The sequence below is a fragment of the Lineus longissimus genome, chromosome 2, assembly GCF_910592395.1.
Source record: "Lineus longissimus chromosome 2, tnLinLong1.2, whole genome shotgun sequence".
Lineage (NCBI taxonomy): Eukaryota > Metazoa > Nemertea > Pilidiophora > Heteronemertea > Lineidae > Lineus > Lineus longissimus.
Window position 1 is genome coordinate 22,175,852 of NC_088309.1, and position 21,662 is coordinate 22,197,513.

The following is a 21,662-nucleotide window of genomic DNA, read 5'->3' on the forward strand; positions in this document are numbered from 1 at the left end:
TGCAAAATCATCTGCAAGGACTTCACTATTTCTACAAGCCCGGTGTGGAACCACCAAAAATCCGATTAGCATTTTCTCATGAAATGGACAACAGATATCTTTAACATTCACCAGAAATTGGCCGAGCCCAGGAAATATCCCATTGACACACCTGACTGCAGACGCAATAACTTGTGTGGAAGTCATGTGTGTCAAGGATGAAGAAAGATAACCAATGCATATAAAAGTATGAATTTATTCTATGTTCGACATAAGCAGATAAAAGACAAACAGAGATTCCATGCTCCCAGTGGTCACCTGCATAAAATACACAACCCACAATTTATAAACTAAGTGATTGGCCTTGCTTATACATTTTTGTACAACCAACGGCGAATATCACATTCATGCCGATTACAAACCGAGGAATGTATTAGTTCTAATGACGAAGGACATACATGTACATGCAAATTACTAGCAATTAGTAGGTTCTACGGCCATTGCTAACCCCTACACTTCCCTTATGTCCGTGCTTACATTGTCAGCCACATATATAGGCCTACATCAGCGCCAGCCCAGGCAATGAATTCCGCTACTCTTCTTCCTTTCAGAATGTGGCACCGAAGTTTCCACCTTGAAGGTTTACGATAGAGAACAATGGGGAAGTGCGCATAGCGCCCAGCCCAAAATATTTTGTTTTTGATAAAACTAACATTAGTATCTACAACAATACCTACATGTAGTTAGCCACAATGGCCAAAATGTGACCTGCACACTTTTGATACCCTTATTCAGAGATAAGAGTCAAACATCATTATATATTTACAAAATATTCAAAAGGAGGCAATAATAGTTAGATAAGGGAGCAAATCGTATAGACTTGCCCAACAGTGGGACAGTTTGAAAAACATCTGAATACAAAATAACCCCAAATCAGGTCAACTGTGTGCCCGATTTGTGAATGTCCTTAAACCAGATGCTGCCCCTATAAATGCATGCTGAGATTTCAAGCACCTCTTATCTAAACTGACATCTGATCAACCAGAATAATTCCATGCTTGTCCTTTACTCGGACACGACCCGTTGAATATCTCGTTTCCTGGCGCCCATCAGGGTAGACAGTCTTTGTGGTACCATCTGGGTATTCCCTTTTCTGCAAGAGAAGATATGCAAGGTGAGGTGGTGATATCCATCTAAACACAAAACTGAGTTGCAATTCAAACTTTGGTGGTCATGAAATGGGACCAGTGAGCCATTACATTTTAGTACACCATGTAAGCAATATCTAAGTTGTAGGATTACCTTAAACTGTTGAGTGTGAATCTCGCGCTGACCATTAGCAAACTCCACCGTCCTATCACCATTCTTGTCGACCCTAATGACAGTGCCATCAGGGAATATGCTCTCCTCACTCCCATTGGGGAAGAGATACTTGATGATCTGATCAGGGAATGTGATCTCTCGTGTGCCGTCTGGGTAGTGCTTCTCTATCTGCAGGCTGGAAAAGAAAATTGGAAGTTCTTGGACTGTCGTGCCATATAAACCACAAAATAATAATAAGGAGAACAATTCTGATATCACCAAGTGAGGGGGACAGTAATTGTCAAGAAATATCAAAACCTATTGACATGGCCATTCACCAGAAAGCTCTCTACATGTAACACGATCTTCTGATGGAGTGATTATGTTTCATCATTGACTTGGGGTTTATACAGTTGAGGCTGAGTTACGCGTAGTACCATAGTATGCTTACTTTGGAAATTGTAGAATCTCCAATCCATCAGGATAGGTTGTGTGAGTCGTCCCGGCATCGGCATAGAAATAGATCTAGAAAAGAAATAAACCTACTGTAGTTCAAATGAAACAGTATTTCTACGCAATCAACAATGAGAAACCGGCAAGTGCGACGGCAACTACAAGGTCTTCTTCATGCTACTGCCATGAAAAGTTGGCCTAATTTTTAACTACAAGCCTCATTTGTTCTTTGCCTGATGTCGTTCTCAAATAAACTAAAGTGTGTGGGAAGAGATGGGCTGGCCATTGCACGCCACTGAGGATGGACACCTTGACATATGCAGAGAACAGCACATTTCAAAAATGTTAACAGGTAATCAACAACTTACTAATTTACATGCAGCACAGAATAGAAAAGAAAGTCTTATTGATGGCATCATGCAGCAGTGGTGATCATAAGAAGACGAAGGATAGCAACAAAGTTCTAGAGGAAGCAAGTTCACAGCAAGTAACAAACCTAACCCCAATAAACCCAATTCAATTGCATAGTATTGAGAGAGAGGTTTAACCCTTTACTGACATTACAAATTACTGAAGACATCAATTTCATTACAAAAACTAGAGCAAGGACAGTGTGATTCATTTACTGACTGATTCTTTAAAACTGAATGACACAATTATGACTAAAGAACACAATTTTTCAAAAATATATTGAACTGATATCTTGAAATGTCCCCAATATGATAAGTACTTACCACTCTATGGTCAGGCATAATCTGCTTCATGTCTCCATTGAAGAAGCTGACAATGATTGTCTTACCATCGCCAGAGATTTCCCGCCTCGTCCCATTGGCATACATTATTTCCCTAGCACCATTTGTATAGATTCGGTCGATCTAAAGAAACAATTTATTTTCTCAATCAATGCTAAGTAAGTATAAACACTTGTGCAATTTAATGATGCAAATGGTGGACTTTCTCTTTTACTTGGGCTATCTATACTATAATGCGCGTTGTGGCCGCTAAAAAGGAGGCGATTTTTGTTTCAAAATTGGGCCTCGGAAATGCGTCGAATTCTTGCAACTTTTGGCTTCGTAGGTGTGGATCATAAGTAAGAGTGTCACTGAGGGTGTCATACGTCGAATATCTTCGTGGTTTTAGAATAAATAACAACTTTTCAGAGAGCACGTCGACTGGAGAGCTCCGCTCATTCTCAAAAGCATACACAAACTTCACGCATATTCTCCCTGCCACATCAGTATTAGCTTCCAGCACGTATGTAGTGCTATACAACCTGGTCCATGGTGCAGGGTATTAGCAGGGAGATTAATGATTAGCCTATTCTATTTTAGTTCTATTCGAGAAACACTGACCGGAGTGATAAGGCAAATTCTGCAGGGTGGCCTACCGGAACATGCAGTCAGGGTATCAATAAACAGTTATGCCAGGATGGACAAAATATGTACAGTGGCCAGCGCTTGCTCTTTGTTTTATTCTTTACTGACTGATGTTGTCAGTTTGAATTGCGTTCTGCATCTCTCCATGCACCTGGCTTTGGTCCGACAGTGGCATTGGGTACGGGAGTGGGTAGGTGATATGCCTAATATGTGAGGGCCTTATTTGGAACAGGACCTGCTGTCACTGGTCTCAATGCATTGTGCAAAATAGCGTACTCCAATCAATCTATTGGGGGTTGCATGTAGATAGCAGCAATAAGTCCCTAAATGCAGTTAATTTCGTGTTTAACCTTTTAAAATAAAACTTCAGTAACGTTAGAAATTTAATGTAGCTCAATCATCGTGCCCATTTAACTAATGTATATTACATTTCAACTTTGCCCGCTCCATGGGTATATGCTAGTTTATACAATTTGGCACTGTGCAAATTTTCTGAGTTTTCTCTAACCAACAACCAAAAAATGCCTCACCTTTCCATCTTTGTGGCGGGATTCTTCATACTCCAGATCACCCTTGTCAATTTTCGTGATAGCAGTAATGAGGGCTTGATTCTTTCTTGCTGATTTTTGTCCAGCAGGACCCATGAAACTTTTGTCAACCTCACTGGAATGGAGATAGCAAAATGGAATAACACTAGAACAAAAATTGTTTTACTTTGAGGTTGCAGTCTGAGTCAGAAAGTCAGAAAGACATTTCATATTCTTTAGAGTCAAAATTACTTATTGACATTTTAAAAAGTATTCCAAGAAATTTTACCTCTGTGTTGTCATGGCAACTAGTCCTCTTGGTGTATCCTCAAATGGAGACTTAACCCTCTCAATGACAGTGCTGTTGAGCTGTGCATCATCACCAACGGATAAATCATCGTCGTCCTCGCTCTGAACACTCAGACGTAATGGGTCATTTCTGTTCGACAGTTGGCGATCCCGGTCGTTGCTTTCCTGGTTGGCTTTTGGGAGCTTCGAGGGATTCTTGGTGCTCGGCAGTACCTGCTGCACAATGGCCTTCCTTACAGGCAGTTGTGATCTCTGTTCATTCTGAAATAGAAGGAGAACATTTCAAAACACAGAATTGAGATACCTAAAGGCAAATAACTTCCAATGGCATCTGTTACATTGCAACCTTACTTTCTTAAGAGAGCCGAAATCAAGGAGAGAACAGAGCCTGGGGGCGTATATGAATGTGTCAATATATCGCACTTTATCATAACTTTTTTGATAGTTGGGTCAAACTGAGATTATAAAGAGATTCCGATCACCTCTGAGCTGCACAGAGAAAAAAGGTGTCAATCAACATCAACACTGCATAATTTGTTACCTTTGCATTTTGCTCCTTCTGCCACGAATCTAATCTACGTTTCTCTAACATCCGTATCTCTTCCTTCAATTCAGCGTTCTCTTTCTCCAGCTGTTCAATACGATTCCTCATCCTGTTAGTCCCGGATGTCCAACGCTGCTCACGTTTCTTCAGATCTTCTCGCAGGTCGCAGAGCTATCAACGGAGAATGGGACTGTTTCAGGTCTACAGGGAGGTGTACTGTTTAGGGGCTCAGACATACTCCATGAATTGTAGAATTTATTTCTAAGAATCAAGATTTTATTGGAGAAAAATCTCTTACTTGGCGTGTTCAGAAACAAAATCTTTTTAGAATTTGAAGTGTTTTTATGTGAGAGACTTACCTCATGGTTAAGCTGTTCGATCTCATCCCTCTGCTTTTTGTCAGGGATTGCCTGCGCTTCTTTTCGATACTTCTCAAACAATTTCTTCTCCTTCCTTTGAAAGAAACAAGAATGGAGATGATCTAACTTCAAACTAAAGTTTTTAACTTGTTACCGATCCATTTTATTTCCAAGTTTAATTCACTGAAATCGTTCCAAAAATGTCAAAATTGACAAAACTTATGATTGACATCAGTCGAGAAAATGCTCAACCAGCATATTCGGGTAACCGTATTCCATCTTTTTAATGACATCTTACGCTTCTGGAATAAGTAATACAGCTTTGAAAATATCTGTATTTAACTGTTTACCATAACAAACAAACAACCTACTTGAGTTTCTTTAATTCTTGCTCCTTGAATTCCTGAAGATTCCTGAGCTCCTCCTCTTTCTGTTTTTCAAATTCCTCCATTTCTCTCTTCAGCTTATTCAAACCCTAAAGAAAGGACAAAGATCAAATCAGTCACTAGACACAGCCGATTTAGGCTTCTCGGCCAAAGAGAACAAACACTTATTCTAATCACCAGAGATGTATGCCATAAGGAGAACGGGTCCGGCTACGTTCAAATTACTATAATTCAGGGTTTTTCCTATAATTTGAAAAGACAAGATGATAGAAGGGAAGGGACACAATAGTAACTTTTAACAATGCAATAGTTTCTTTAGGGTACAGGGAGCAGCACTGCTTCTGAAGAACCCGTGTCACAACAATTTCTTTTACCTAGAGCCATCCATTACCGAGTCACCACCCAGCACACCAGAAAAACATATCATTTTACGAGATTTTAAAGTCTAATCTTACACCTATTGTACAATTCTATGACCTAAATTTCACACTCCACCTAAAAATGGTAAAAACTCACCATTTTGGCTAAAACTCTTTGTTCCAGCCTTTTCATCTCTGAACAGACATGAAAGACGTACGTTTAATACGGCATGATAATCATATCAAATCACACGCATGATTCCTTATTCGTTTATTTACATCAAACATACAGTGAGGGGATCATGAATAGCTAACCTAGATTCAACCAAGCATGGCGTTATCATTGGCAAAGCAATCTAAAACAGGCCTAAGCAGTGATTCAACCAAATGTAAAATGTATCAATTCAATTGTGAAAAATCGGTCAGGTTTCATTGAATCAAAATCAATCTATTCTTGCAGACAATATCAAAATGCTGCATATATTGTCAAATTTCAATACCAACAAGTGCCAATTAGTAATCAGTATCAACAGCAAAGAATGTCGAGCTTTGATGGTGACATCTATTGCCAAGTATGGATACTGAACTTGTCCTGAAAAATTCATTATTTCCTAAACTGATTAAAAATATGACCATTCAGAAAATGCTCTGAAACAGGCCTTTCTAATGACTTTCTGCTGACATGATGTTCATCTTAAGCATCATGAAGACCACCCAAATCTACCCCCAGAATGCCAAAGCAAAGTCATGACAATAAAATCATCTCATCTCATCCTACCTCTTCTCTTTCAACTTTGATTTTGGCAACGGCAGCATTTTCCGTTCTGAACCTCTCAATTTCCCGCTCAATCTCGAGCAACTTATCACGGAGCGCTTTGGACACAGCACCTTCTGCAACTTCTGGCTGTCTGGCTGCCTGCAGCTTCGCCTGATTTTGCTGAAATGCCAAAGGTCACAATAATTTTGTGTCAATGTCATTTTGCGGGTTGACGGGTCCCTGTACAAAAGGCCTACCTTACTTGAAATAGGTCTATGTGTATTAGACACCCCTGAAGAGGCTAAATAAATGGTGTCGACTGAATATATCATCCCCATTCGATGAAAAATTGGATAGCCTATTTCGAGGTCAAGATCAATCAGGCCTTCTGTCAAAAGATTGCAATAAGGAAGTAGCTGGGTGATGTCATCAGCCTACTGCTGCCTCTGGCGGATGAAATTGCATGGCAAACGTTAAGGGAAAAGATTAGTGATGGTGTCTGTGATGTTTCTTGGCACAATGTCACAAATACCTAGCACAACCTGCTTACCTGTTCCTCAATAGATGGTTTTGGCTTGGGTGGTTTTAACGTGGGGAAGAGTTTGGTCATGAGGTTTGAGACAGGTGGTGGACTGGCAGACACCCCATCCTCCTCTGTCGCCCTCACCTTTTCAACCTGAACATGGTCAGCTAGAAAATAAACATAGGTCAATTATCTTCAATAAAGCAATAGATTGTGTATTTACATGTAGACAACCTATGATTTGTACTTGCACCTGATTGTAACTCTTCTGAATTTCTACTTTTGAATGAGATCAAATAATCATTATCAACCATGAAAACTGAGTTTACAATGCACCCAAGGACTGCCCCCTACAGGAACTCTCAATTTCCTGAACATCCTTAATACACACCAGCCTTATCTAATACCAGCCTAATCTAATACCATAAAATCATCATGCAGTGGAACAAGCAAGAAGACATTAGAGTAGATGTGTCAAACTAGACAGTGACTATCAATAACATTCCTCAAATAAGCACTGAGACAATGACATATTGTACTTCTTTAAAGCCATGCATTGAATATAAGGTAAAAGTAAAGCAAAGGCTAAAACAAAAGCAAACTCAGGCATCAAACAACTGAAATCAAAATGACAAATATCATGCCTAAAAGCTAGTGAAGTTACCTCTTCTTCTCACGAAGCCAAAATAGTTTCTACCTAAGATGACAAAGTATCAGTCAAACTCTATCAGATTGTTAATTATTCTCAGCATATCTACTAATTCATCAGAAATTTATCAATATAATATCATCTCTTCAAAAGTTCATAGCAACTGATATCAACCATCATTGTAAACATCCACAATATTAGGATGATAAATAGCGTATTTGACAAATGCTTAGACGAGTTTGGGGTAGACCCCAAAATTGTCCAGAATCTTATGCATACATGTATAGCAATAAGAGATGGACTCGGTCAAATCAGTAATTTAAACTTCTAAACACAACCATGAACTCACCTTTATCTCTGGAAACAGGAGATGTTTTGACAACCGGCCTGGTTTCCTTCACCTCAGCTCTCTTATGAGGAGTTGGACCAAAGTCTCCCCAGGAGTCCTCATCATCAAAATCAAGGCTTTCTGTCTGCTTTTTGGGGGAATCGCCATGCTGACTTAGTCGGTAGCCGATCTCGTCATGCTTGATGAGCGTATTTTGAGAGTCATCGTCGTCTTCTTCTGCTAAAATGATTCAAGGCATTTTTAGAAATAAGGTGTGTCGACTTCTGTCAGAATGTGCTGATGAAGTCAGTGTGGGCTGTCTCTGTGTCTGTTTGATTCAAATCTGTTACAATTACTAACAAAATTGTTACCGTTACAGAAACAACTGATAATCAGAACAGTTCAAGTAGAAAATAGATGATTGTTTATGGAATGCTGTCTACCTGGAGCTCAACAAACTTACTTTTCTTTTTTTTCTTCCACCTCTTCATACTGAGACCACACCACAACTTTGGCATTTTGCAATCTTAGGTTATCTTTAGCAACGTTTCATTCAGATTGAAGGACAAGTTCAAGGCAATATGAAGTATATAGCTCAATCACTTGTAAGTTGAACACAGATTATTCCTTCTAAGAGTTACAATGAGATTGCCAATGATATTCTTCTACATGCATGGTATCAAAAAGCTGGGCTTAAATTTCAGTGTAACTTCTAAGAAAGTCCATTGAGAAGCAAAGCACATGATTCTATAAAGTCCTCACACAATATCAACGGTGAATGAATAATTAAAAATCTATTAATTCCACTTATCATAAGCCACTAATGAATGGGAGGGCTATCTACCATGCTAACAGTGTGCAGACTCGGCCACAATGGGAGATAAGACACCACTATAGCAAGCCTAGAAAAACTTCTAACAAGGCCTATTATTGTGAAGTTGACAGTAAGGTTAGACAAATGTTGCCTCAATGATCAGTACAGGCCTAATAACTTCACATGCAGAGGACACAATGACAAGAGCAAGGTTTAGCCTAGCATGTCTTGTTGACTTTGGACACCACACTGTCATATTAGGGCATTATGTCAATAAAACTAATGTTTACAAAACAGGCCGTCTTAACTAACATATTTTCCCCAAGGGCTATTAAACAGAGAAATCCAATAAATCCAGATTAATGTCAACTCTCAACACCCATTTGATAAAGTTTACATAAAAAAGAATAAAGTAAGGTAAATTTATTAGTAAGTACTTACTCACTACAATTATTAGAATGATTTGAGATGTTTTGCAAACAATATTGTGTACTTTTATTTGATATCACACAAGTGATTTCTTTTCAAGTTCAGTGTGGCCCTAATAAACCTGCAATGACCACCCTGATTGTAATTTCGGGCACAACACTGAGGAAAAGGCACTCTTAAAAATAACTTATATTGCAGCAACTTACCCTCCTCCGATTCAGAGTGTTCCCTATCGGCTGGTTCCTTGAAGTCGGACGGCAAGACATCTCGCTCCATCACAGCCATCCCAGCATCCCGCGATGCAATTTTACGCTGCATCTTTCTCGGAGTTGACACCTCAGATGAAATGTACGAGGTGTCTTTCTCCTCAATTAGCGTCTTTTCCAAGTTTTCATCTTCATTTTCGTCATCTTCCGAGTCGGAGCTTTCTGATGAATAATCACTGCTACTAAAAAATATGAAATAACTATTGCAGCCGAGTACCATTTTTACCTTCTTTATTGCTAGGTCTGGAAACACCTACATGCTATGACTAGCGAACAACTCGTGTATTTTCAAAATCTTAGATGAAACGGCCAGCTGCCCTTGTGCTCACTGTTTGAAATTTGAATAATTAAAAGATGTGCTAGTATAATTACAAAAGTCAGACAGCCAATTTATGACATCTGACAGGTCAAGAAAGATAAGTCAAATCAATGCCTGGGTGACATATGATCTGTGTGGTCAGTTCAACTATCAAACAAACTGGATTTTTTATCGAAACTCACCTTTCCATCGCTAGACGCTTCATGAGCTCTTCATAACGCGATGTCTAAAAAAGAAACAGTTAATGCAAGTTGATGATGTTAGTACTGCATTGCATTAGTGTAAGATGTCAACACTAAACTGGAGTTGATATCTTGCACCATTCAAAGCCAAGAAGCAGAAGCCGAACTGAGAAGGAGAGTTGCAGCTTGCAGATACTGAATATAAGAAGATTACAACATGTTACACTGCTTTCATGAATTTATCGATTTTCAGTCAGAAATCATGTTTTTCTCTTCAATATCAGTAACTATCCCAGAATAACCAACACTTACCTTATTGGCTGCTTCCAAAGTTTTTGCCTTTCCTGCCAAAGACGAGTCACTGCTCGTGAAAGAGAAGTTGTCGGCAACTTTTTCTAACAATTCAAATTCTTCAAGCTCATCTAGCTCATCCTGAAAGAAATAAAATCAAATTACTCTTGTTCCTTGGCTGGTGTCTTTTGCTAGCCATGTAACCAGGTCCACATGAGACAATTCAAATGCTTCCCAGAGGCATGCTTTATACTGGAACCCCTCCCCCCCCCCCCAAGTCCTCTTAAATAATGTCCCAAAGACACTTAAAATCCATACCTTTTCATTATTTTCCATATGCTGAACCCTCTGCTGGAATGACACGTCAATGGAAGCATTCCCAGCACCTGGCTTTACTTTGGCAGGTTGGGCAGGTAGAGACTTTTTTTGGCTCGGTTTCTGTAGGGGCTTGAGCAGAAGGGTCTTCAAAGGAGCCTGCAAAAAATTAGAGCTACATGTAATTGGAGTGTGGGCATTAATGCCATGGAATGAAGTTGCATCATGCGGACAACGGCTCCCATACACAAAGACAAAGTCCATTTTTTTCTAACTGAAAGTGGTGAGGTGAAGTAGTAATATGCAATATAAAATCAGTTTTGTCTTATCAGTTTGTCGGGTGAATTCTTACCTTGATAGCCTCCTTCTTATTGGCAGTGACAGCAGAGGTACTGGTACTAACACTTGTGGCAATCGATGCTGAGCTGGTTGAGGCAACAGGTTTTCTAAAAGTCTTTTTTGGTTGAACAGGTTTTGGTGGCGGGCCAGTGAATCTTGCAATTCCTTCACCTCTACGTAAGAACGTTTTCTTCCTCGGTCCTTTTGGTGAGGGGGTGTAACCAATACCAAGTTGCTCCTGAAAATGACAAAGGCTGAAGTACCTCTGGTGATTCAAAGTCGTTCAACATATACTTCTACTTTGTGTTCACTGTCAGTCCCCAGGACAGCGTGGATCACAGCTTTTTCTAGCATTGGCGCTAATTGGTGTTTCAGGTTTTGGCAAATTTTTTATTTGAGTCTACAGCCTATGGACTCAAGTACATAGAATCTTGGTCGCGTCGGTTTTGATTCTACTAGGAGCGAGGAATATTCCTTCCTTCAAAACCAAACCAGTTCAGATACAATCTGGGTCCTCCCCAGAATCAAAGCCAGGCCCTGTCACTTTTACCCAGTGTCTTGGCTAAACTTAAACTATGATCCCCACTTTACTCTTACCTTCCTTTCTTCCAACTGAAGCTGCTCAGCTAAAAGCTGCTCAAAAGATTTACCAGCACCTGGAAAAAAAAGAGTTATGTGAGAAACTTTCTTGTCAAAATCCGAACCAACTCTTTTACTGAAGCCAGTTCAGTTCAACTCCATGGGATACAAGTCACTAAAAGCTATTCTTTTCTTTCCCTGTATTTGTAACCAGTAATATTTAATGGCAATAAGTACTTTTTAGCTGACTTCGGGTACCTCTTAAATCTTTCAAACTGATTGTCCAGCTTTAGAGGAGAAAGTTTTTGAGAGACTAGACCTGCAATCTGGCCCAAATGAATCTGTAAAAACACGAATTTGGGAAGAAATGTGTGTTAAACATACCAACAACAGGTTTATCATCGATGGCCCCTGATGCATGTGGTGGGGAGGGGGAATCTTCTATGTATGGCCGAGGGGAAGGGGTTTCAACCTGAAAAAGATGCCATCGTCTGTTAGCGTTAGCAAGTGCAATAGGTTTTACATCAAAAATGAAGAATTTCTAATTGTCCACAGACCAACTACTTTACTGAAGTAACTTGTGTGTCTGATATTTTAATTGTCCAGGGCAGGCAGACAAGAAGAAAAAATGAACCCTGTAACTCCTAGGTATACATCAACAGTTCTATTTATGTGGTTTTGATTTTATGCTCAGCAAACACTTACTCTATTGTCTCTCAATAGTGCATTACGCATGTATTCTTCTTCCTCATCAGTAAATTCGCCAACAGGAGCTGCTTTCTTGAAAGACTTCTTCTGCTTTTTAGAATACACTTGTACCATTGTCTCTACCTCATAGCTTGAATACAGCTGCTTTGGTTCCTAGAATTACAAATGGATGACAGACTCTACACTTAACCAGTTGTAGCTTAGCATTAGATGACATGACCGGCATCTTCATCTCTGGGAAAAAACACCAGAAATGAGATGCAAATGATGAAGAGTAAGTTGTACTGGCTGGCTCCCACTCAGAACAACATATCGAGGTAACCAAGTAAGTAAAATAACTAAGTATAAGGAGATCTAACTCGTACTGACCTCGTCCATTTCTGAACATGCTGACGCAGTATCTGTAAAAGGGACAACACCCTCAACTGTGACACTACCATCATCCTCTTCCTCTGAAATGATGGACGAAGCATCGTCTTGATATTCATCATGCAATACTCTCTCCATTGGAATATTCTCCTTATCACTGCCGTACTCGTAACTCTCGCCACCACAGTCTTCTTCTTCAGATTGATCTGATTCTTCATAAACTTGATGGGTTGGCATGGTAGTCTTAAGTGGAACTTGGCTAGGACTGGTGTATGGGGAACTTGCAGGTGAAGCTTCATGAGAGTTTCTGCCTCCTGGAAAAAACATGCACGCAAAATAGAATATATTTAGAGTAGCCTCACAATAGAAACAAATTCTTATCATCAAGGCATGTACAGGTACATCTAGCTTCCTCTCAAACTACTCGTGTAATTGAAACTACATGTAAAACAGATATCATGGCACTATCAACACTCAATTCATATTATTCATCAGAGCAGGATACTTTCAAGTTACTCTGCAAGCACAAAATGTATGACACTCATTACATTAGAAGCCACAATACACAAACTGGATTGCATTCAAAATAATAGCGGAGTGACAAATTGTGGGTGAGAATCAGTGTGCTTACCTTTCCAATCCCTCTGCTTAGCCAGCATTTGCTGAACTCTCTGCTGTTCCATCCTCAGCGCATCGAGCTGCTCCTGTTGTTGTTGGATGAGTTTATCCTGCTGCTGTAACTGAAGCTGTCGCATTTGTTTGAATTTATCCAGTAGTTTGGTCTGTTCTTTGGCTTTTTGTTGATCAGTCATATCAGCAGAGGTGTCTGGAGAGACAGCAAATTAAGTATGATTCATGTTATTGATGCAGTAGTGGTTATACAAAGAACATGCGGTAGAACCTCTATATAGAAATCATTGGGACTGACAACTGCTGTCCTTAATGGAAAGGTGTCCAGACTACAAAGGCAGAAGATATTTTGTGTTGTATGTACTGTTACTAACCTAATTTTGACAAATGACCATTTCCAGTTCCTTCATCATTACTATCACCAGCTGGGCCAACTCTTTGCTGCCTTTGTCGATAGCAGTCCTTCTCTGGTGTATCTCCATGGATATCGTCTTCCTCACTCAGTGCAGTCCGTGCAAGGTTATCAAAATTAACAGCTTTAACAAAGTCTCTCTTTGGAAGATGCAATTCTGAGAGCTTCTTTGATGGGGATTCAGAACATGAATAGTCCTGATTCCTCAAAGGGGATTCAGGATACAGGCCTCTTCTAAAGTTTGAGGGCAAAGGGGGGTAGTTGCTCTTCAGTGGTGAATTTACTGGGGAACGTTTTTCCAGATCGGAGCGATTGTGTTCTGATAGAGGCGAAACACGCCCCCTTGGCTTCCGGGTTGCAGTCAACATTGACAGACTGTCAAAACCCAGAACCACCCCCGACCTTGACGTCCATGCGGCAGCTCCTGGGATGAGGAGATTCTCCTTGGTTGAGGGTTGCCCACTCATGATCAAATATTACTGTAAAAAGAAGGATTTACATTTTTTATTGAGCCTAAAACTAAACTACGATTCAGTTCACAAGTTTGACAGGTTAGCCTTGCATTTACGGCCTTAATTAAACCTGTCAGGTGAACATGTAGCCTAGGCCTGCAACTATTGGTATATACAGGTTCAGCTTCAGGTATATAAACCAAGGTAACACTGATGGTCAGTGAATAAATTACTGTCAACAACCGCCACCAATATTCAAGATGTTGGAGGGAGGGCACTAGCCATCAATTTGTGAATAAGGTACATTGTAAATTGTAGACGTAGTGGCAGTGGATATGCATACAATGCATGCATCCGCACCCACATCATGTGCATCCAACAGCCTGGTGAATCTTTTTGAAGTTTTTGAAGTGACGTTTTCTACTAAATTCAATATGGGACCACAAAATCTTGGCGTCAAAATGTTTTAAAACCTTTCCATATCACACTTGGCAGAGAATACATACATTTAAAGATCGATAAATGCAGAAATGGCAGTGTTTTAGCAGCAAAACTGTACGATCACAACATATTTAGCGCCTTCTGCAACCACGCTTCTAGGTGTCGCACACTCGAAGATGTACACGATGGTATGTACATTTACCAACGACGATGTCCTGCAATCGAGGTTGAATGGTACTTCTTCGAGTAGCACGTTACAAACATGAAAAGAAAACTTGCAGAAATGTCTCGTTTTTGTCCTCTATTTCACCCATTTTCGTCGTAGAGAACCGTAACTTGTCATTCAAAGTATAGAAGACACATAGAACTTAGACCAGGAAAATAAATTTGTTAAATATAGTTTCTATAAAGAAGCATCTTTTGTGTTTTTGGTCTTTTTCCAGTGAGAATTTTCATTTTGACTGACCGCGGTGTGGAAGTAAATTTAGTCCATTGAAGAATTAGTCATTCATAATTGTTGAGTGGTTGTTTATCAGGAACTGATCTGTTTCGTGATTTGGATGGCTGCAGTATTTGTTCTGTTGTGTTCCCAAGACAATCTTGATGGAAGTGATAGTGAATATTTCTACCATTTCTTAATCTTAAGTCAATCTTCTTTGTTTCAGGATAGGCTACCCTGGGCGTAGGTAATGGATTACCCATAGGAAAATTTCTTATCCACGACTTTTTGCTCAAATTTGCTGAGATCATGGATGCTTTGGTGGTGCTTGATAATTCTTTAACCTGCTATGACATGCTGGAGTTGCATTGTGGTGTTTACGGACAAAAAGAAGAGTTAAAATGTGACTTCGGAACTTCTGAAAAGAAATCAATGCGCACTAATCTTGAATTTGTATCAGAAAAAACCCTATCTAGTCAAATCATAGAGAAACATTTAGTGAATTGTGTTGGAGGTTTGAACTCCATTGAAGATGCACTAAAAAATGAAAATTCCAGTGAAGAAATTCTACCTCAGCCATATTCAATCCTTGATTCATCAAACCCCAGGAACCATTTTCATACTCTGCTCATTAAAAGGAGCACAAGTCCATGCATAGAGTCATCAATTCTGGTGCTATCCATAGACAGTTATTTAGCCTCCGCTATAAAATACACTCTGATGAACAACCAAACCTTCTGCATTGGATTTTCAAACTTTGTGAGAGAACTTTTCAAGAGAGGTGGTGTTTCATCAAGACAATCTCCAAGGAAGACCAACAAGAACAGATTAGACTGGACAGTATTTTTTCTGTTACATCAACCAAGGAAATATGTCATCAATTATAAGTGGTATGTATAGAGACAAAGATGATTTTGCATCTTTCCTCACTTTTGCACTATGTCTGCAGCTCATTAGGAAACAAGGTGCCTTCTCTAAAATGTTGCGCAGTGGTCAAGTTGATATCTGTCTGTTCAGCCATCCCTCTGCCCCAAATTAGTTTGACAGTTAAGTGAGCACACTGAATATACATCTTTGAATGTTACTTTACTTCCTCTATGTTCAAACAGTCAGAAAGGCCTCCTTTCTTCTCAAATATACCTTGAGACTGAGGAGTCACATTGTAACTTAATTTATCATTGGCATGAATTTGAAAAAAAGCTGAAGTATAACTTTTGTCTAATCCCATTTAGATTCTTTTCCACCATATTCATTGATTTCACTCTATGTTGTTTCAGGTGTAATGTTCTGCAGGTTTTAGTGACCAAGAGGATGATTCTAGAGGAGCTCATGGCCTGGCTATCAACTCTTGGTGGTGGATATTCATCTCTAGGAGATTTTGTTGTTGAACATGTAAGCATAAAGCTCATGGATTAAAGGTTATAGTAAATGTTCCGTTGATGTAAAGCCTACCAGAAAAGATATTTTTGACCATTAAGGACTCCAAAATTAACAAATTGCTTTAATAGCACACAACATGTTGCAAGCAATTTATAATATACAGTTGTACATGTATATATACTCTGTTCGGTTTTTCATTTAAGGCTGAAGAAGCTGGCAGGATCTCTATACAGCAACTGAAGATTGCTCTTGAACTGGGTGATGCTATTGTCCAGTGCAAATGTAGAATGTTCTTTGCCCTTAGCCTGATGCAAAAGGGTCAGTTGAGGAAATCCAAGCAGCTACTCAGGTGGGATATTATTAGTCATCGCTTTCTTCCATTGAAGTAGTGGCTAATCAGATCTGGGGTGCAGTCTCTTTTCAGGCTCGGGAGGAGATTGGCTTTGACACAAAAATACAAACAAGGTGAAAACGACCACAGAAAGACCAATTACATCTCGCAAGCCCACTGCGAGGTCATTTACTTGCTCTGTTCTCTGATTCTGGTGGCTTGTTTCGCTACATCCGGGGATGTCATTTATGTCTTCAGCAATTAGGGTTGACTTTTGAATCACTGAAGGAAGGCAGGTGATAACCTCGATGAAAAATAGGTTGAAGGCACTCTAGATCAATCTAAAGTGAACTTAATCAACAAAGTTACCTTTCTCTATTTTCAGAAAGGAATTCATGTTTATCAAGGAGAAGAACTTCCAGGATGATAAAGTGAAAAATATGTGGAAGGCACTTTGGGTCAAACTTGGGTATCTTTACCAAGAGAGAACGACAAGGAGCAAGCCACTCCGAGCACATGCTAATGGAACAGCAGAGCATATCAATATCAGTGTCAGTTGATGAAAAAACTATCTAGGCCTGGTTCTTTGCTCTTACCTGTGACAGACTTTGAGCCCCACTGTGCTCGACGAAATGAAATCCATAGAAGCTACAGGCTTTCTACAAATTAAGAGACAGTCTGGTTTCTGCAAGCTTCGTATTTGCAGCTTTTATAATCAATTACTGGATACAAGTCCCATGGCTGCAGGTTAATGGATTTCATAATACAGTTGGGCTTTAATGGAATTTTTTTGTCAGAAAATGTGTATCAAAGGTATTCTGTGATATTTGTACACTCACTCCTCACACTCCAGCAAATTGTATGATATAATAGATTGTGATTTTGAAAACTCTGAAACTGATCTTTGTTGTCCTTCGTTCCATAGACCAGTTGATTCATTTGATGAGCTTGCCTGCCACACTGACAAGAAGGTTATAATTGGCAATCCTGTGAAGAATATTCATCACCTCCCTGATCTGACGGCACACTTCAGCAATATCAAAACAGACTACTCCATTTGTCCTTTGTCATATAAGGTGGTGAACAGCAGTCTTAAAGTTTTCAGATTTCATCCACTCTATGCTTATATAAGTTAGAATTATACAAGGGATGACGTTGTCACAACCTTATACTTGTCTGAGTATCAAATTAATGTTTGTCACAGCCTTCTGGTTGTGACTCTGTCCTCATAAGTCCAATTCGATGAATGGAAATGTTGTATCTCCATAAGGGACTGCTCTGTACAAAAAAGAGGAAGTAGGGGGTATCTAAAATATGCCACAAAGAACTTTAGTGTAATATCATTTGCATGGTGTGAAAATAACCCTTCATGTGAGGATGGACACTGGCCTGATAAACATTGTCACAGCTCCATTGATCAAAAGCATCAACCTCAAATTTAGAAAAAAACATATTACAAAGACCACCCGTACTTCAACGCCCCAGTTCACAGGGGTTTAGATGACGTCAAAGCACATGTGCTGTCCCTAAGCCGTCTTCCAACACACTCTCGGGAAGCCCTACAAAAAAGACTGATCATAGAACGAGACTGAATCCATCGCTTACCCACACCAGCTCCCTTTGGTCTAAAGCTACTAGACTAACTAGTCACGTGGCCAGCGATACCTCGCCTTGTCATAATACATGTGTAATGATTTTTGTTGGATCATGGTCGCAAAATGGAGAAAGTTAGTTAGTTCAAAGTTGGAGAGAGATGATAAGCCACGAAGAACATGATCAGGGATTCCATTTATCATATTGGGTACGAACCCTCGGGTACGAATCCAACTGATCATATATCAAATGATGAATTGTTTGATAAAACGCTTTGAATTCACTTGCCACATTAAGGATGATAGCGCTAAGCAAATTTACTCTTTCGTCACTAATTAGTTACTACCATTCCGACAATGCTTCCAGACCTGTAATTTGATATCATCAAGCCCGGAACACGCGCGCGTGTTCAATTATAGCCGGTTGAACTGGGTGATTAGTGATTTCATTTACGGGTGTAATCAGTGTTGATCAGCACTGTGATCAGTATTAACTGACAAGTAACCAGGTGATCACCCAGCAGTCATCTGCCTAATTCTTGAACGATTGTCAAGTCCTCATATAAAACAAGGCCAATTGCAGACTTCCTCATTCAATCCTTGTCTACGTACAATAGAGTTGATATCATCATGCAGCCTTTTCCCGATTTCGACTTCCTCCTCGAAGCTGATGCTACGACGATGGATAACATGGATCAAGTCAATCTTTCACCAGTGGATGATATCATACCTTCCCCAGTCAGTATCGGCCTCGACTTTGACGGGGCCCAGTTAATCGACGATCTCAAGAGCTTTGAATCCATGGCGGATAGTATTTTGGATCCGTTGTCCACCCACGAACCGATCAGTCTAGCCAACGGCGACGAGAGTCCCATAAAAGTACGACGAACAGTCCATCGCAGCAGCGCCAGCTGCGAATACAGCTCCCCGTCACCGCCATCGTCTGTCTCATCTCCACTCTCAAGACATCAGAACATCTCGTCCGAGGACAATGTGAAGGACGCACTCGCCGCCTTGGAGAAGAAACTCTCACAGCCTACTTACACCACTGCCAAAGACAACGAGAAGCCCAAGAAGGATGGCAAGCCAGAGTTTTCCTATATCGCCATGATCGCTAAAGCCATACTGAGCACGCCACAGAAACGCATGATACTTGGGGACATCTACCAGTTCGTCATGGACAACTTCGCCTACTACAACAACAACGAGAGGGCCTGGAGGAACAGCATCCGTCACAACCTGTCGCTGAACGAGTGTTTCATCAAGAGTGGCCGCTGCGAGGGCGGCAAGGGCAACTACTGGGGCATCCATCCGACATGCGTGGAGGAGTTTGCCAAGGGCGACTACAGCCGCAGACAAGCGAGAAAACGAGTCCGACGTGGAATGAAAGCCATGATTAGCACATTGCCTGTCGACAAGAAGGAGACGCTTCCATACGTTCCGATGGGTACCAGTCATGTCGCCAGGAAAAACTACCACCCTTACGCCACGCCATACTCCAGCTACAGGAATACGATGCAGTACACCAGTAATCAGCAAACGCCAAACTACATCATGCCGCGGAATGCGTCTACCAACGTTTCGCCTGCCAACAGTTTGTCGCCAACGAGTTACAGCAGTTTGTCACCTACCGGGTTGAACACCTCCTCTCCGACTGGTTTCAACTCTTCGTCGCCACCGAGTTTCAACGCGTCCATGTCTCCTACGCCTCCGTCATACAGCAGCGTGTCTCCGACATCTTACATTGCCGTCTCACCAACGAATTACAGCGGTCTGAATGTGGATACTTCTTTTGGGACAAACGTCTATACGTCATCTTACGTAAACTCTTGTCAGAACGCTTTATACGGAACGCAAAGAAACGATTACTCATATCAGATGCCCCAGAACAACCTACTGATGACGTACAATGCTCCACGAATAAATGCGATGGGAAATCCTTCCGACTACGCGACGAATACCTCGCCATGGAACGTCCAGAATAACGCTTACGGTTCAAACAGGTATTACCACGGTGGTATGAACCCTGGACTCTTGTCTCAGACGATGCCAGCTTCCAACTTTCCGGAAACTTTTCCGGCGTACTAATTCGGAGTTTCTTCGGAACATGATGAACACCATCGGATAACACTCGATGCAATGGGGTATCATGAAAAATGAACTTTAATGTGCCAATGTGCTACTTGTAGAAATAATCCGATTGTACATGTGCTAAACTAAAATGATTGTGCTAAAGCTTTGTTTGTGATGCGGACGCGAACTTGATTCTTTGCAAAGTGTCTTTGCAATATGTGCTGAATGTCTTTTGCAGCACTGCTCAAAAGTTTTTTGTGAGCTGTTCTCAAGTTAATTTGACCAAAGGTACCAAAAAGGGGTAAATTGGTAGGCTTTGTGATATATATTTTTATAGATATATTGAATATACCAAATGTACGGTGTGCTTGTGTTCAGAACTCACTATTATTGCTTCGATAGTTTCCAGTCTCCACTTTTAAAATGACAAGGACATGATACAAAAGTTGATGTTTCTGTTATCTAATTACTAAAAGCTCATTTTTGTATATTGATTGATCATTTCATTAAGTGAATAAATATTTTATTTTTGTGTAATAAAATTGTTATTATCGTCTGTCATGAACGAGAACATGCACATGGGAACAATACTGGAGATCTCTAGCTATACAGCGCCGGTGTGACAGATGATATAGTCCGCCTGGAGTCATGGTCCGGAGGACCATGATCCCTAGGGACAGGGGTCATTCGGACCCCTGTCCCTAGGGATAGTAGTCTTAACCGGACTTCTATCCCTAACCTTCCTATAAGTAGATTACTATAATAATAATAGTATAAGTAACGGACTATAATCCCTAGCGGACTATATACACTTTTACAACCATGACAGAAATCATAGTCCGCATGTCCTTTTCATAATCAATACTTATTACGCTATGGTTCATTCATGATCGCAATAACAAATAGGTTAAAAATTAGGAGGGCAGACAGAAAGGGGGGGAAGCAGGATGAACCTTGGCTGGGCCCATATACAGTCGAAAAAAGGAACGAAAGTGGAACTTACATAATATCAAAATGAGGAAAAACTAGCAAAGTAGGCGTAAACGCATGCCAGCTTAAAGTTTACAACGTTTAAATATAATGTGAATTCTTTGAAAATAAACACTGTTCATTGAGAAAATTCGCCTCCATCTTTATTATTGCATTTGAAAAACTTCTCTCCTCTTGGCATCAAGGCGGACGATCACCCCAGTTAACCCCAGGGCTCATAGTCCAGGTCGGACATTAATCCCTGGTGCTAAGACCATGATACCTAGTGGGGATAGTCCGCCGGACTATGGTCCCTAGTGCACGATGACCCCCGGACTATGGTCCCTAGGACTTATAGTCTCTGGACTATACCTCCAGATGACTATGACCACTTCTATACCTGTGTAGAAGTTTGAAATGTTCTAGGATAGAATGACCGGGCTATGAATAATTCTACTATGCGCTTCTAGTGTGGCCAGTT

At 40.4% G+C, this 21,662-nt stretch overlaps 3 protein-coding genes across 8 annotated transcripts; 2 read left to right on the forward strand and 1 right to left on the reverse strand.

The window, feature by feature from the left end:
- Window positions 1-221: 221 nt before the first annotated feature.
- LOC135482923 (centromere protein J-like) lies at window positions 222-14,552 on the reverse strand. 4 transcript variants are annotated; one of them, XM_064763407.1, is made up of 25 exons: window positions 14,463-14,552; window positions 13,467-13,983; window positions 13,094-13,288; window positions 12,463-12,776; window positions 12,091-12,246; window positions 11,770-11,857; window positions 11,404-11,462; window positions 10,820-11,044; window positions 10,471-10,626; window positions 10,174-10,293; window positions 9,862-9,905; window positions 9,301-9,539; window positions 7,873-8,091; window positions 7,539-7,571; window positions 6,902-7,041; window positions 6,373-6,531; window positions 5,221-5,324; window positions 4,850-4,943; window positions 4,488-4,661; window positions 3,927-4,207; window positions 3,641-3,773; window positions 2,469-2,609; window positions 1,733-1,806; window positions 1,282-1,477; window positions 222-1,132 (listed from the first exon to the last, which is right to left on the reverse strand). In XM_064763407.1, exons 2-25 carry the CDS (start codon window positions 13,969-13,971, stop codon window positions 1,001-1,003), a joined length of 3,981 nt encoding a protein of 1,326 aa, XP_064619477.1. In that variant the 5' UTR covers window positions 13,972-13,983; window positions 14,463-14,552; the 3' UTR covers window positions 222-1,000. The 4 variants fall into 4 exon arrangements, with proteins under 4 accessions (XP_064619477.1, XP_064619476.1, XP_064619475.1 ...); XM_064763406.1 differs by having other exon boundaries at window positions 7,873-8,088; window positions 9,301-9,542; XM_064763405.1 differs by having other exon boundaries at window positions 9,301-9,542.
- A 39-nt stretch (window positions 14,553-14,591) lies between these two features.
- On the forward strand, window positions 14,592-17,511 carry LOC135482924 (uncharacterized). Of its 3 annotated transcripts, none has more exons than XM_064763409.1 (5): window positions 14,592-14,745; window positions 15,063-15,726; window positions 16,114-16,228; window positions 16,420-16,565; window positions 16,933-17,511. In XM_064763409.1, exons 2-5 carry the CDS (start codon window positions 15,146-15,148, stop codon window positions 17,105-17,107), a joined length of 1,017 nt encoding a protein of 338 aa, XP_064619479.1. In that variant the 5' UTR covers window positions 14,592-14,745; window positions 15,063-15,145; the 3' UTR covers window positions 17,108-17,511. The 3 variants fall into 3 exon arrangements, with proteins under 3 accessions (XP_064619479.1, XP_064619480.1, XP_064619481.1); XM_064763410.1 differs by having other exon boundaries at window positions 14,592-14,728; XM_064763411.1 differs by having other exon boundaries at window positions 14,652-14,682.
- Window positions 17,512-18,769: 1,258 nt separating this feature from the next.
- On the forward strand, window positions 18,770-20,227 carry LOC135483014 (forkhead box protein E1-like). Its single transcript, XM_064763511.1, has one exon. It carries the CDS (start codon window positions 18,770-18,772, stop codon window positions 20,225-20,227), a length of 1,458 nt encoding a protein of 485 aa, XP_064619581.1.
- Window positions 20,228-21,662: the final 1,435 nt, after the last annotated feature.

Coding starts and splice junctions, on each gene's coding strand:
- LOC135482923 (XM_064763405.1), bottom strand. CDS start 13,971: ATGAGTGGGCAACCCTCAACCAAGGAGAATCTCCTCATCCCAGGAGCT. Junction 9,906..10,173: donor CTTTGGAAGCAGCCAATAAG/GTAAGTGTTGGT, acceptor TTTCTTTTTTAG/ACATCGCGTTATGAAGAGCT. Junction 1,478..1,732: donor GAGATTCTACAATTTCCAAA/GTAAGCATACTA, acceptor TTTCTTTTCCAG/CCTGCAGATAGAGAAGCACT.
- LOC135482924 (XM_064763409.1), top strand. CDS start 15,146: ATGGATGCTTTGGTGGTGCTTGATAATTCTTTAACCTGCTATGACATG. Junction 16,229..16,419: donor GAGATTTTGTTGTTGAACAT/GTAAGCATAAAG, acceptor TTTTCATTTAAG/GCTGAAGAAGCTGGCAGGAT. Junction 16,566..16,932: donor AAATCCAAGCAGCTACTCAG/GTGGGATATTAT, acceptor CTCTATTTTCAG/AAAGGAATTCATGTTTATCA.
- LOC135483014 (XM_064763511.1), top strand. CDS start 18,770: ATGCAGCCTTTTCCCGATTTCGACTTCCTCCTCGAAGCTGATGCTACG.